This window comes from Haliaeetus leucocephalus, unplaced genomic scaffold (assembly GCF_000737465.1).
Source record: "Haliaeetus leucocephalus isolate CR32 unplaced genomic scaffold, Haliaeetus_leucocephalus-4.0 Scaffold340, whole genome shotgun sequence".
Lineage (NCBI taxonomy): Eukaryota > Metazoa > Chordata > Aves > Accipitriformes > Accipitridae > Haliaeetus > Haliaeetus leucocephalus.
The window spans coordinates 9,739,215-9,755,251 of NW_010972776.1; the positions used below are offsets into that span (position 1 = coordinate 9,739,215).

Consider the following 16,037-nt stretch of genomic DNA (forward strand, 5'->3'; position numbering starts at 1 on the left):
CGGGCCCTAACGGCTGTCTCTCTCCCCCTCAGGGCGGCGCGGGAGCAGCGGGGCCTCGCCCTTCTCCTCAGGCGGGCCGGGGCTATGCGAGGGCCGCGCTGCCGCCTGCCCTAGGCCCGGGCCGCGGCGGCGGGCCCGGCGGGGGGGGGGCGAGCGGCTGCGGGGCCCGATGCGGGAGTACAAGGTGGTGGTGCTGGGCAGCGGGGGGGTGGGGAAGTCCGCCCTGACGGTGCAGTTCGTCACCGGGACCTTCATCGAGAAGTACGACCCCACCATCGAGGACTTCTACCGCAAGGAGATCGAGGTGGACTCGTCCCCCTCGGTGCTGGAGATCCTCGACACGGCGGGCACCGAGCAGTTCGCCTCCATGCGCGACCTCTACATCAAAAACGGGCAGGGCTTCATCCTCGTCTACAGCCTGGTCAACCAGCAGTCCTTCCAGGTAACCTCGCCCGGGCCCTGGGCGGGGGCGGTGGCCGCCCCGGCAGCTCGGGGGGGCGGGGAGGCGGCTGCCCCGGCGTCCCCTCCTCGGACGCAGCCGTTCCTGCCCCGGGGAAGGTGCTGGGCCGAGGAGGGAGTTTCAGGGCTAGCCCTGGGTGCCTTAAGCTCTTTACCTCCGAAGGGGCAAAAGTGAAAATGCCCCGTGTGAAAGTGCATTGACCAGCCCTGCTTCCTGACGGAAAACTGCTTGCTTCGCAGGTACTTATCAGGGTGCCACCATTGTTAAATCCCACGCAGTGTTGGAGAACAATGACCCGCTCCCACTTCCCCAACAGAATTCTTCTGGCAATCCCCTTTTATGAAGAAATCACTCGATATTAAAATCGAGACTTCCCTTTTTTTTCTTTCCCCTCCCCTCCTTCTTAAAAGGCCTGTTTCTTCAGTTGGTCTTGAAGAAGAGAGTCTTATTGTTCTGCAGTTGTGACTTGTGAAGTAAGCTGCTATTTTCCACCCCCCCCAAATATATTCCTGTCCAGCATAAGCTTGATGCTTTCACAGCGTAGGTGGTGTACTGAGAGGAGAGGAGAAGCAAGCCATATGTGATAATTTGTGGCTCTGGATTTCATTTCTATGTTAAAACTCTCCAAAAAATGGAAATATCTCAGCCAGTAACTGGTCTAAGCTGCCTCTAGACGTGAGGCTTTATTTGTGGGGAATAAGTGGATTTAGCAGCACTGCATGCAGTGCAGGGATTTGCAACTACTGCGTTGGCTTCAGTTGCCGAGTTGGGTGTATTCCAGCTGCTTGGCAAAACCTTGCACACCCCCACTGAAGCAGTATGTTTGCTTCTGCTGAAGGCTAAACTTTATCATAGCAGAGGCCTCGAAATAGCCCCAGTACAAGCTGAAGACATACCGTCTTTGGAAAACAACAGCAATGACATTGGGATGCTTTTCCCCTCATTTTCACTTGTTTTAGGGACCAGCAAGTCCCCATTATTGAAGGAATGGACACACAGTTAGTAATCCACCCTGTTAATATTTAATTATTCCTGTCTGTCTGTAGCATGTTTACTCTGAAGCCTGTAGGTGTAAACCACTCTCTGCAGTTCTTTTACACAGTGGTAACTTCAAACGCTTTCATTGCTTTGTCTCAGAACTATGCAAGTATTTGTAGAACTTAGTAGTACTGATAGTAACTTAAAACACTCAGGGGACAGAGGAGGCTGACTCAGATTTTCAAGTGTAAACTCCCCGATGTTAGCTCAGACTTGAATAAATGCATCTCTAGGTAATAAAATCTCTTTACAGCATCTAATTTGGTTACTTACATGTGATTAAATGTGTTCCCAATGAATTATTCTAAGCATTCCGCAAGTGAGAAGACTTTATTTAAATTACTAGATTTCTCAAGCTGTAAACTAAACACAAACTTCCTAAATGATTGTGTAATGGCATGCTGCTGATGATGTTACAGGTCATTAGACTTGAGACAATTTTTTTCAGAAAACCAAAATCAACTCTCAAAGCAGCTATGCTGTATCTTCCTCTAGCTGAACTGAAAGTCTCTCTTAGAGTACAGCAGTCGCTTTCTGTTTGTATATACGCACACATTTTCTAAAATGTGTATGCATTTACCTAAAATAATAACTTTTATTAAAGATGGGTAGTAAACTTTCTCCGAGTTCTAAATCCATGTGAGTATGAATTTAAGAAGTCTTCTGATGTATTTTGAATGTCCAGTTGCATGTGAGGGTTATTAAAATGTGCTTCTGTAGTGGTTGTATAGTAATTCCGTGTGATTACTTAAATGTACTAACCAGTTGGATTGTTTGATCAGGACATCAAGCCGATGAGGGACCAGATTGTCCGTGTGAAGAGATACGAGAAAGTTCCTCTGATCCTAGTGGGGAATAAAGTGGATCTGGAGTCGGAGAGGGAGGTCTTATCTGCAGAAGGCAGAGCCCTGGCTCAGGAGTGGGGCTGTCCCTTCATGGAGACATCAGCCAAGAGTAAAACAATGGTGGATGAACTGTTTGCTGAGATCGTCAGGCAAATGAACTATGCCTCCCTGCCTGAAAAACAAGATCAGTGTTGTACAACTTGCATCGTCCAGTGAAAGAAATTAAGAAAAACCTCAATCATGGCCATACAGAGCAGGTTGGTGGAACAGTCATAACTAGTTGAGGTGCATAGGCATGCTGTTTAAGTAAGCAGATAAAGTGTGACAAGGAGTCTGAAATTAAGTAGTCTAACCTGGAGGTGGCCTTCCTCTGATGGAGATGGAAGCTTGTGCATTCAGTTGCATGTGGTTACTTGAGTCAAATGGACTTCTTGCGTTACTTCAGCAGGGTTAGTTGGGGAACACTGCATTTACTTGCAGTAATTTTACAGTGAGACAGAGCGTATGATCTCATCTGCACCTATTTTGACTGTAAGTGCTGTATTTGACGTTACGTTATCCTTAATAATGTTTTGTGCTGTTGCAGTGGGTTTCTTCATTGGTTGTAGTTGGTATCTGAATTATTTTCAAGTAATGGGAATTACCTTGGGAGCTCAATGGGATTATTGTGACCTAAGCGTCCCAATAGTTCTGCTGAGACTTCGAGCTTGTTTAAAAAAAAAAAAAAAAAAAAATTCTGTGGTACAGAACCTGAATGTACTTAGAGTACAGTTCTGCCTTATCAGTGGAATAAGTTTAAAAGAGAACCACCATGAGCTGTGAGGAGTGACTTGAAGCCCACATGTACTAGTCGAGGACATGTGCAAAGTGCTCTTCATCTAAAATCTCCAGACCAGAGAACACACTATAAAATGGCTTCCAATGCAGACTTTTTCCTTTCCCAGTGACTCATAAGAGGTGTGGCAAGAGTGCAGTGTTCAGAGGGGCCTCTATGAAGCTTCCCCTGTCTTGGGTATTGCTTTGGTTTTTATTTTTATCTGCAAGGATAGCTGCTCTTGGCCCTTCACATGTATGGTGGTCTTCTTCAGTACCTTTTTCACCTGTTTGTGTAAATTAATCTGCTCCTCCTCTGCATGCGGCAGCACTGTCATTCCTGTGTGAGGTGGTTCTGGACACCCCCCTCCCCGCTCTTGTTTTTCTTCTTAGCCGTTGCAGGTCTAGTTTCGCCATCAGCTTGAATCCACGTTACTGAATAGGGCTCTTCTACATCATTGTTACACTCTGTGTGCAGCCAGCTGGTCCATCAGACCTTCAGTTGTCTGTTGGACCTGTCCTGGCAAACAACTCGATGTGATCTCTGAGGGCAAGTGCAGGAATGAGGGAGGACATAAAAATTCAGGGGAAAGAACTGTCCCTCTTGACAGCTGCACTGATTGAGGCTTAGGCTCCAACTGCCATGTTAATAACTCTTGCTTGAGTCAAAGGAGGTTTTTGTGTCTTGAGTGACAACAGGGAAATTAGGTTATTACTGGAAGCTTTAGACCATGTATCCTCTTTAATCTTGAGTGCAAGGTCAGAGAGTGAAGTCTCAAAGCTTGTCTTTGAGATTGTTATCAAGTGCTTTGTGAATGTAAAATTTTACATACTCATGACCCTAGCACTGTCATTCTAAAGATAATACATGATGTTTTTATCTCCAGTCCTGTGAAATTAGGAAAGGCTGCTGTCACCATGTAAGGGGTGTGTCTAAGTTCAAGATTTGCTTGCTGAAAGGCGAGGAAACCGCTTGTGTTGGAGCAGCGAAAAATACAAATAAGGTCTTTCCTTGTATGCTAATACCTAACACCTGCAGAGCCTTGTAGGGTTCTAGGAAGGAGTAAATCAAAGCAATTACTGCTTTCTTAACTAAGTGCTTACAGGGTTAATATCTTGAGTCACTTATAGTAATGCAAAGTTTCAGCTAGTTCTAAGGCAGCTTCACAAACAAAGAGTATGTGGGCTTGAAGTATCATGCCAAAGGTTATGGCAATCCCCTGGGTTACTAGTGGTTTATCCTCTGCAGGTTGTTGTCTTCAACACTGACAAAATCAGACCCTTTGTCCATGAAATTTATGGACAAAGAATTGTCCAGAATTGGTTACTTCAAAGGGAGGCTTCTTTGTAACCTGGCCAGTTCTGGGTTTAGCATTAAATATCAAGTTTAATCTTAAAAGTGAAACTGAGGCGGGAGACAGGGGCATATGTTATTCCTCTGAATCCTAACTTATGCCTAGATTTGATGAGTTTCCTAAGCATGCTCTTGCTTCAGAAGAAACAGCTGTATTCTTGTGTCTTAGTGATCTCTTGAGGTAGAGGAACCTAAGTTTCTGTAATACACATTTCCTCCCCTTCATTCTGCCTAGCTCATAATGTCACATCAAGCCTCTAGCAGCAAAATACTTCCTTGCTTCTAGGAGGTGCTCCTTCCGCCCAGTGCAGTCTCATCACCTGTGCCAAACAAGTAAGTCTGTCCTTCCTAAGCAGCTTCCTATTCAGTCCAGATCTCACCATGCCTGGAACATCTTTCCTTATTACTCGTCCTGGCTCTTCATAGGCTTCATGCTCCGTATCTTTCATTTCAGCCTCGCACTTTCAGGATATTTTCTTCTTCCTGGCTCCCACTCTGTCCTTGTTCTACACCTTGAGTAGGTGTAGGATCTCATTAACTTTATGATAAGCCTTTACTGCCTGATAATTTCTGTCTGATGTGCTCTAGTGTAGAAGAGCTGCTGATGGTCTCTTGTGATAGATGTAATCAGCTTTGTAATTCTTCTGCTTATCTGTGATCCACAAAACAATTGCTGCTTCTAAAACATCTGCTTTAGCAGTGACCCCTCCTAGGTAAAGCGAAACTGAGGAAGTGGAACCAGCTGCCTGAAAACCTGAGTGTAAGAAGTGGGCTTGAACTATAGCTCTGTACTGGCATAATTGTCATCTCTCAGTTCCGTGACCTGTCTGTGTCCAGGAGGAGTTTTATGTCTGGGACAGTTAGTTCACAACGAAGTTTGTGTCTCTACAATTCTGATGGAGAAACCAATGGGAGGGGTGGGGGGGTGGGCCTGGTTTTATCTGAGGCTGTTTCACTGTCAGTGTTAACTAGCAGATACCACTTACCTCATTTTGGTACCGATACCTCAACATATCTGTCAAGTATGATGATGTGTAGGTTCTACTATGGCATTTTTGAGTAGTACTAGCTTAAATTACTGTTTCGTCAGCCACCTTGGGTGAAATGAAGGATGGAACATAACTACCTAATCAGGATAACCCATAGTTCTTTTTAAAAATGTGTGTTGTTCTTGCATCCTGTTACCCCCCCCCCCCCTTCCGGCTTCTGCAGTGGTCTTCTGTCATTTCAGTATTGCGTTCAGAGATGTGAGATTTCCAGTAGCTGCTCTCTGTTCCATGCTCTAGTATTTCTTTTGAATTTTCAGTATGACAGTGTTTTGTATTTTAAATCATCTTTAAAATATGGCACCTGTTGCAGTGCTGGTGTGTTAAAGGTTTTTTGTAGAAGTACTAGTCAGATTTGGAACACCTTAATACAGGGGTGAAAGACTGATGCTGATTAGTGATTTCTGTCCCCTCCATTCATGAGTGGTGTTAGCAAGCACTGAAGGAAGAGTAGTCTTCTCTAGGGATAAAAACTGAAAGTATACTGTCTTCTGGTCTGTGGCTATACAACACAGATAAATTTATTCTACTAGATTGTCTAACAGCCCCTTCTCTCCTGCCTGCTTGCTGAAGGGACTAGAGAGTGCTATAGAAATTTCATGGGCAAGTGAAGCCAGATAAGGTACTTTGGTACTAATTGTAGTAACTAAGCACAAGTTAAATGGAAAGATGACAAATCTGAATTGGGAGGTCCCTAATCTGTAAATACAGGGATGCTGAAGGAGCATGTGGAAGAAAATACCATTACTTGCTTTTTCTGTTCTTACTGTCCCCAGCAATTCTTTGCTGGCTACAGCACTGGGTGCTGGATTTAGGTGAAGTTTTGGGATGGATCTAACTCTGGTAGGATGAGGAGCTGCACTGTAAATGGTTTGCCTCTCCTGTGCTCTAAGCAAAGATAAAACACCTATTAAGCAGGTCTGATCTGTCCCCATTAAAAGCTAAATGCTTGTTTGCTGTTTTGACAGTACAGGGACCCTCCCCATCTAAAACTCGCAGGCCAGCATCAGTGTGTGGGGGCACATGTGCTCACCAGAGTGGGTGAGAATTACTGTTAGTTCAAAAACATGCAAACAAGCAAGCAAAACTTGGCTGTTTGTTCCTGTCAGTGCAGGCGTACTGCTCCTGGATGTTGGTGGTGACCAGCTGTTAGGCAAGAAGGGAACCCTGACTATGTCAGAGCACTCTGTTGTGACAAACTGTTAATTGAGAGCAAATCAACAGCTGAAAAGAAACAGTACAGTAGTAAATGTAAGATCCTGACTCCTACAAAGAAGAAATTACTTCAAGAATAGAGAAGACTCATCAAAATCCCTGAAAAGTTAAGGATCAAGCTTCAGTGAAGTACATGCAGGTGCATATGAAGGACAGGTTTCTACAAACCCAGCTTTGACTGAGGCTTTTAGGATATGTCTGCAGATAAATCTTGTGAAGTGCAAGCAAGTTGTCAGAAATACAAAGATGTATTGGTCACATTGGTAACACCACTTACATTTGTGTGCATGATTGAGAACAGTAGCGTACAGTTCTGTTCCTGCTGAGGCTAGGTCTGATGACTGCGAAGGGGTTTTTTTAGTAGTAATTTAGGGGATCTGAATGCTGAGAACTCGGATGTCAAAACTGAATTAGTTGGCTCATCTACCTGTTCCCAGAACTTGTACAAAATGCCATTGCTTCATGTCACTGGGTGATGTAGTGCCTTCTCACCACCAATGCAGTCTAATGCAGGTATCTCTCTGCAGGAGAACTTACATTTCCTACCTGTTTCAGATCTTTAGAAGCAATTTAGTATCCCACAGGGGGCAGCTGTTACAAAGTTCATAGCAACCTGCTTGCCTCTTGTATTACCAGAATTAGAGGAGGATAACTTCAAGAATGCCACTATGTAAAGCAGTGCTTTGGAGCTCAGTACAGAAAACTAGCTGTCCCACACTGTGGGAGAAGCTGAGTTCACTTTGAATGTGTATTGAATATGGCTTTCATCAGTTATTTTGTTTAAATTGCAGATAAAACTCAGAGGAAACTTGCACAGATGCTGCTTTGGAGAACTTTCAGCCCGGGTTGCAGAGCTGAGCCTTGGTAAACCTGTCTCTATTACAGCACATTGCCATACATCTAAGTGCATAAGGTTGGTGGCCTCCAGGATCCACACACCTTAATCAGAATGCTTAGCATGTTTACCATAAGTTTAAAAATCTGTTCTTTATCTATCAGTCCTTTTATAGCTTTCTAAGTTCATGTAATGGCTAATATGCAAGAGTTCATTTTTAATATTTTAATTGATTTCTTTAATCAATTTCTGAACTTGTATTTATTAAATACTTAAACTCAGTATTACCTACTCAATGCCTTTTAAAAGAAGAGAGTTTTAATGGAGAATAAATTGAGCCTTAAACAAATGGTTACTTCTGTATATTACCTCGCATCAGTGCTTATTTCTATTTGCAAAGTTTTCTCCTACAATGTAGTTGGTCATTCTTTGAGACTTTTTGTTTACGTGTGACAGTGTCATGAAAAGATACTGAAGGCACCTCTGTTGTATGGATGTAGTATCCCTTTTCTTGGCAAATGCAGCTGTGATATTGTAACTGGTCCAATTTGACCATAGGGATTACTTGGAATGGGATGTAAAGTCTCCAGCTGATGATTCTTTTCTTGCAATCATGGGTTTCTTAAACTCATTTAATCAAAAATGACAATTGTAGCATTGAAAAATGGCAGCACACTTTTCCTTCTGCTGAGTTTCTGAACTTGCTTGTTTACAAATAGCTTCGTTATGCCTTTGAAAAGGGATAATGTATCCTTCAAAACGGGCTGCATGCCTAGTCAGTCAGCTCAGCTTTGCCTGGCACATTAAGAGACATCTAGTAGACCTCTGCACATGTAAATCTAATGCAAATAAGATCACTTTACATTTTATAGTTCCTAATATTTGTCTTTCTGAATAATATTTTAAAGCAATATTTGTTAAAGTTTTTCTTGCACTGTCACAAATTGCTTTTTAGTTGGTTTTTTTCCCAATAAACAAGTTTAATATTAGAGACAAGTTGGTGTAACAAGGGGAAAAGCACCAGGTTTCAGTGATACTAACTGCAAGTGTGCTTTAAACAGCCATTGCCTTCCTTATTGTTTACCTGATCAACATTTTCTCTGAATACTTGAAAATTTTAACAATAACACAGGTATAAAGAGCAGAATGAAAATGTACAAAGAACAGATGAAATCTTTTTGTTCAGTTTTATTAACATGTTGCATACATGAGAGCTTTTTCTAGCAGTGGTTTAAAACGTGTAATTTTTTTTTTGCAGAAATGTAATAACTGCAGCTCACCTACTGCACCAAAGTTCTAGGTTTTTAGGAGCCCAGCTTTAGTCATTTGAACATGCTTCTAGAAATGTACATTCTTTCCCTGTAATAGCTAAATAACTTTGAGAAAAGCTCCGGTAAAAGCAGTGATGGATATATGAGGTTAAGCAGTTTAAAACTCACGAATTGTATTGTGGATGATGGCATTTAAAACAATAAAAGATCACCGGTACAGTATCTCAACACTAATGTGTTTTATTGGTAATAATGCAGGCTGACTTTACAGTGTTAGCAGAAATAAAGATTCTGAGTCTACATTCAGTGTTGAATTTGAATCCTGAAAAGAAGAGGACACCAGGTTTTCTGCTTGGGTATCAAAACACCTGATTTTTTTATTTTTTTTTCCTGTGGGGTTACTTGAAATTTTTTTTTCCCCCTGTTTGTACAAACTTTATAAACAGGCTGAGGCTAATACTTAGGTTTGCACTTTAATATTGGAATTAAACCAAACCTTGTATTCAAAGTAGATTTTTTTTTAAGTGGTGGTTGTTGATCTTTTTTGTAGGTTGTAAGGAAGTAATAGGAAATAAAAGTAATTCATAAAGATCTTAGTTTTCCTTTGTCTAAGGGGGAAAAAGTTGGTTTACTATTAATCAGTGGTTCATCCCTATGGGTAGTTATCAGACCAGTGTTCATTTTCATTGACCTCAGCGCAAAAAAAAAAAAAAAAAAAACCACAAAAAAACCACCTTTAAAAACTTGAACTAGCTTAGAGTGACAGGACTGGGAAAACGAGAGATGGTTTCTTCAGCACACTTTGGGGGGAAAAGGGACCAAAAGTTATTTTAGGCTTCCTCAATAGATTGCATGTGAAGTTGCTTATTAGAGTAAGAGGCTAATAATAAATGCAATATGTATTGTCTTTACTATGGCATCTGTTTAGGAGTTGTTCAAATCACTGCAGTAGGGCTCTACAAATAAAAATGTAACCTAACATCATGTATCTAATGTACTGTATCTTTATCAGTGATAGGTGAAATCTGGAATAACAAGTGCAAAAACGGAACAATTACCTATAATGCTTTGTAAAAATTTTTCCAGTAGAATTCATTCTTGTCATTTTGTAAGACAACCCTACAGTCCACCTGTTTGTAACTTTTTTAATAAAATAGATACCTGTATTACCAAACTGGGGTGACTAGTCTGTGTTCAATTTCTTCTAAAGTGGGCTGAACTGACAAGCTGCTGGTTTTGGGGGTTTTTTTGTGTGTGTGGTTTTTTGGGTTGGGTTTTGGTTGTTTTGGGGTTGGTTTTTTTTTTTTTGAGGTACTGGTTCTTCTAAACATAGTAACCACATCTGAATTGTGATGAATGACTCCTTCCAACTCAGGGAAACAGGCTGTACAACTGTGCCCAGAGTGGGTGTAAAGCTTACTGTCTCAGGCACCCTGAGTACAGGGGAGAGGGAGAAAGGGCTGTGCATCTTCTTGTGCAAGGCAGGGAGTCCTCTGTGAGCTGGGGACCCTGTTCAAAGCAGCCATGGTGCCTCTCCTCGTAGGCTGGTATGACAAAGCTTTATTCAAAACAAGTACCCATGTTTGTCTTGTCCATGTCTTTAAGGTTCTTATTTTTCATGTAGGCTTTTGTGTGTGTCTGAAGATGGCAATGGCTATGGGTCCTGGCATCATCTCACAGTGTCTCTAGCTGCTCTCCACCATAGTAATCTAGAACTGTCATCCTTCTACCACACTAGCCAAGTAAGCACTCTTGGACCTCTGCTGCAGGAGAGGCAAAAGATTTTTCTAGAAAACCTTCCAGCTGAGCGTGCTCAAAGCTATTTGATAACAATTATCTTAAATGCTCACTAAAAGCCTTGAGTTTGCTAAGTCAGTGATTGTCATCTGGGCCCTGTAACAAAAAGCGCATCTTCCTCAGAACTTACAGTCTTGATACTGACCTTTAACACTGCATTTGTAACTAAAGCCATGTATTAATGTAAAATGTGATTTCAAGTTTAGAAAAACTTGCTACCTTAGTACCTTCAGTCCTCAAGTGATGTGTCAACAGACAAAACCACCTAGCATGCTTACCACTGCTCCTCCAGCTAAAACAGCATTAGCCTTATCTTGTAGGTAGGTTTCTATGCTGTTTCTTCTTCCTGCTCACACTTGCTTCACTGAGATGGAGGAGTAGTTTCCACCTCGAGAGGAAAATGACAAAGAAGGGCAGGCTGCCCTTCTAAGTGATCTTGGATGAAACAGGCTGGGGGTGAAGCATGCTCTGTTCTGACTAGTGTCAGTGAGTGTGGTAGCTGACACATTAGGTCTGCTTTGAGATATAACAAGTGGATTAATCCCTGTCTGTGTCTGATTTCTCATGTGGTTTAGAAGAAGTTGTAATTGAGCAATATTCCCAATTCCTTAGGGCACTCGGTGTAACTAAGCAAGCTGCTTCCTCTTCCCGCTCAGAGGCTGGGAGGTGAATGCGAGTACAGCCAGTAAGTCCCTGTGACTTTACACCGCTGGTTTCTTTCAAAGTGACAGTACAGCGTAGTCTGGGTTGGGGGTTTTAAGGAAGCATGTAAGATTTAAGTTTAAGGCCATTATCTTTCAAAAGCCTTGGTGCTGAGAGTGAACACGCCTGCTGCTGTACAAATAGTTGAGTAAAGTCCTTTGTAAAATAGGTGTGACAGCGTTGTGTTCCTTTAAACCCAGGCTAGCTGTTTTGGGGGCTGTACAGATAGGGCTTCATAGGCAGCTTTTTCTTTGGTTTAACAGTTCCTGCTGTAAAAGTGCACAGGCCCTGCATTTTCCCTGGGCAGTCAGAGGACGGGTATGTCCGCCCAGCGTGTTTGGAGAGCAGGAGCTAACTGCAGCACAGACTAGAGGACTCTTCCGCACTCCGCTGCCCCACCTAGCACGGGTGACACGTAAATGAATCGCTAACGAGGGCAGAGTTGGGCCTTGCAGCCTGGCTGGCTGCGCTTGGGTATGAACCACCAACTTGGTGAACCCTGCAGCGGTGACAGCCCCAGGAGGAAGTACAGGAGATAACCCTGCGTGGGTGGAGGGTGAACCGCCGGCCGCACCTCGTGTCAACCAGTACGCTGTTATCTGCCCTAATAAGCTTGGCTGTAATTACAGTTTGAAGCTAGGTGGAAGTGTCTAGTCTTAATTAAAATGAGATATGGGTTCTAAAACAATATATGTTGACCTGTTTAAGTTATCTCTGCTGAAAAGTCAGCAGTCCTGGTAGCTTGGTTTGCTGGTAGGCGCTTTGGTTTGGTGAGTCACCGTTCACTTGCTCGGCAGCTGGAGGAAGTGCGCGTAGAGCTACTGTAGCTGCAGGCAAGCTCTGTCAAGAGATGAGGCGGCCCTGTGCTCTGCACTCTGTGAAAGTGAAATAATGTGGCTTTTGGGTTTTTTTTAAGTAGCCGCTTTTATCCCTGCCTGGTCATTACAGCTGTGAGGAGGAGAGAAGATGGACTTCCAGCTGTAAATCAGTAACAGCATTCAATTCAAAGGTCATATCCTACCTGTAGTGGTTTGTGGGCTCTGCTGAGGGCAGCATTGAGCTTACGATAGCTTGGCTGGCAGCGGTGATACAGTTCGATTAGAAGATTGTAGGGCATGACATTTGTTGTTCTCCATGGAAACAGTATTTAGTATGGAATCGACTGACTTGCCTCCAGTGCTCTCTTTCAAAGCTGAGGTTCTCTTCAAGTCCCTCCAAAAAGTCTGGAGCAATAATTGCAATAACTGCAATAAATGACGGAGAAGAGGCTCTCGTGTTGCAGGTACCTGCTAAATATTTCCTCATAGGCAGGCTTTGCTGTTTGTTTGGTTTGTGGTGCATCCATGCTCCTTGGTGTTCTGCTGGTTCTGTCTGAGTGTGCTGTGACAGCTTTCTAACAGTGACTTACTTCCTCCAAATCATATTTCCAGTGATTAGGCTTGTGTGGGATTTGAGACACCAAGACGCTGCCGGTTAGTGGGTGACCTCAATTGTTCTTGCCTCCAAGAAAAATGGTAATTGTAGCAGTTCCCTCCCGGGGGCATAATGTGGAAGGCTGTGTTAAAGTTGGGGAGGTGCTTGGACTTACCTGGAACCAGGTGCATCAGCACTGTAGAATAATTTTGAAATTGGACTTCTTGCATGTAAATAAGTAAGTGAGCTAGAACCTAAAAAACAAAAAAACAGAGTTAAAAATTTCTCAGATTTATGAAAAGCTTTAGTGTCTTTCATACATTTGTGATACTACAATGTAACTTGTTCAGAATTAGATTTCTTATACTTCTGCTAAAAGGTATAATTGATAAACGACTACAACTCAGTAAACCAAACAGAGAATCAGGTTTCTGGGAAATTTCTGGCTCTTCAAGTTAATTTTTTTTTTTCCTGCCTCTAGGCTGACTAGTTCATCCAGTTTTATGTCCTTAGAAGATCTGCCTTGACATTAGATTTAAATTATCTGGTCAGCCTAGAAAAGAGAAAATATATTTGCTGTTCGTGACATTCCTTAAGGGCTACTTGTCTTTTTGGGAACTGGCAGATAGGATGTTTAATCATCAGCTTGGGATTGATCCTACTGTTGTAATAGACCTTAGACCCTTTTTCTTAAAAGCAAATTAATAATGATCGTGTAATCAGCAACAGCATGGCTGCTATGGGAAAACAAGAAGTAAACTGAATTTTCAGCAAAGCTGATTTATGTTGGAAAAGAGAGAAAGCTGCTTACAGAGCATGGCTGAAGTGCTGGTGCAAGCTCCAGTTATGTGGAGGTGGTGGAGAATTTTCAGACAACATCGGATAACCTTTGCTGGAGGAAGGAGTGTGTGTGGCATGTATAGTTCCTGTCCTCTGTACATTAGGTTGTCTTGTGTGATCCCCTGAAGTCCCTTGCAGCCCTGTGTCTCTGCGACTGCAGTCACATTACTGATCCTGGCACTGGTTTCCATTCGTTGTTCCAGGAATTAGCACAGACTTGCCAAATGCCCTGTCTAATCTGAGTAATGCAGATGTATTTTTTAATAGGTTAGAAGAAAGATTTTTAGCTTCAGGGCCTGTCCAGTGTCAGACTGTAGTTAGAAGTACTTTGGAGTCCAGCTGGGTTCCTTTCCTTGTAGCTAGCTAAGCTGATTCTTTATTAGTTGTCAGCACAGTATCTCAGGCCATCCAAATTGTTTCATCTTGGAGCCCAAATTAATAATTTAGAAAGGTTTTATGAATGTACCCCTGAAACCTTGGGACAGTCGTGATGTAGGAATGTTTCCTGTTCTTTGAAACACATCTGTCTCATAGCTACCACCATCTGCCAGAAGACCCTGGAAGAGGAACCATGAGACTGGGATTACCTTTGATCACTATGAAAGTACCAAGCTCCCACCTTCAGATGGATGCTGCCCTATTGTCCTCCAGTGCCTGCTGTGAAGAATGGCTTTGACACAACTTTAGCTCTGCTTTGAGCCATGTGCCTGGCATTTGGTGGGCCTTGGTAGGACTGAAGTGTGATAAGGGTCTTTTGAGGAAGAATAAAAGGAAAAGAAGGGAGTGGGGGAAGAGAGGCTACCTGGGAGGGAAACATGTTAACAGCACTCAGGATCGAGATCCATATGGTGAGATGGGTCTGATCCTTTGTCCTGAAGGTATGCGGAGAACATGTGCATTTCTTTGCCTAGATGTAATCGAGGCTTACTCAACCAGAGCTAGTTGTCTTGAGCCAAGAGGGAAACCACATCTGTCATGAAAATAAGCAATATAGTTTCTTAGAACTCCATCCTTTCCACCCAGCATTGCAGACTCAATTTGGCAGCTTCCTCAGACGAAGCCTTTGGCTGTAGGATCCTTCCTGATGATGCTCAGCAAAGTTTTTCACCATCCTGGCCTGTAATTCCCTTCTGAAGAGTTGCTGCTGCTTCTAGTCTCATAACTCTCTGGTGCCAGAGCTGCATGAGCAGAAGCGTGGACGCTGCCCACCTGTCATTCAGATTTCTGCAGTGTGGTACGTGGGGTCTGTGATTTTTCCCTTGGGGCACAACCTAGGAAAGATCTGCAGGTGACTCACGGAGAGCCTTAGGGATGGGGTTGATTGGTTTGACTTCCTGACAGCACTCGCAAGGACAGAGAGCCTGGGCGTCCGGAGACCTTGTCGCAGACTGCTGGGTTACAGGTGAGCTCACAATACTTTTAGCTTGTTGATGTGGGGATGTGCAAGTGGACCGGGAACGGTTCATGCTTGAAAGAAATTAAGGACAAGTCCTGTGCTTTGTACTCCTACACAGATGTAGTGAGGTGCATCTCCCTAGCTAGAAATGACTGAATGCTAAGAGATGCCCGAGTCTTTGGAGGCACCAGCACTCCTTTGACTCAATACATTCATGAGGCTTTCTTTTTCTGTATAAATTGCTTTCTCATGTTTCAAAGTGATCTGTTTGAATTAAACATCCAGAGTGCTTTTTATATAGCTGTGCCAACAACAGAGCGCAACTGGCGTATTAAAAATGAGGTAATACCAGAGTCAGGCTATTATTTAGTTTCTTGTATAGCTTGTGCTATCATTTGCATTTGCTTACAGCAAACTGCCTTCTTCAGTGCCTGATAATAGTTTTTACGTAGCATATAAAATCTGGAAAAGGAAGAAAAAAAGTCAACGATATACATCGATGCACGCTAGATTGTGTTATTGCTGTGCTGAATTGTTCATCCCCGCAAAGTGAATTGTCTCCTGTATTTGTCGTCGGGCACAACCACCACGAGAGGGAGCTTGGAAGCAAAAAGCTGCTTCGTCCTGGCAATAGTCCTCAGAGTGGGGCTGTGCTCTGTCCCTGGACATCAAACGCGGTTCTTCTGCACAGGTTGAAAACAGAAGAGAAATGGAAATTCATTTATATTTCAGGACTTTGGTAGCGTGGTGGGAGTATATCTTAGTAGGACGTCAAAGAAATTTTTGCACTTTTGAAGTTAATTTGTCTGTCGAGTGGCTGGAATTGCAGTTGTATTTGGAGTCTTTTGTGCATAATAGAGGTTGTGATTTCCTACTCTCTTATTACAGGTAGGTAAAAAGAGCCATTTATCTCAGCCGCTGAAGCTGAAATAAAAATATAATCACAAGAATAAGATTTCATATGACTCTGCTTCCTTGAGCATCAGAAACTGTTACTAAAAAAAAAAAAAAA

At 42.9% G+C, this 16,037-nt stretch overlaps 1 protein-coding gene across 2 annotated transcripts; it reads left to right on the plus strand.

Moving 5' to 3' along the window:
* Positions 1-10,051, plus strand: RAP2C (RAP2C, member of RAS oncogene family). 2 transcript variants are annotated; one of them, XR_774665.1, is made up of 4 exons: positions 1-442; positions 2,281-2,600; positions 7,563-7,684; positions 8,865-10,051. XR_774665.1 is itself a non-coding variant. In XM_010572495.1 (3 exons), exons 1-2 carry the CDS (start codon positions 170-172, stop codon positions 2,557-2,559), a joined length of 552 nt encoding a protein of 183 aa, XP_010570797.1. In that variant the 5' UTR covers positions 1-169; the 3' UTR covers positions 2,560-2,600; positions 7,563-10,051. The 2 variants fall into 2 exon arrangements, 1 of the variants encoding a protein (XP_010570797.1); XM_010572495.1 differs by having other exon boundaries at positions 7,563-10,051.
* The last annotated feature ends 5,986 nt before the right edge of the window (positions 10,052-16,037 follow it).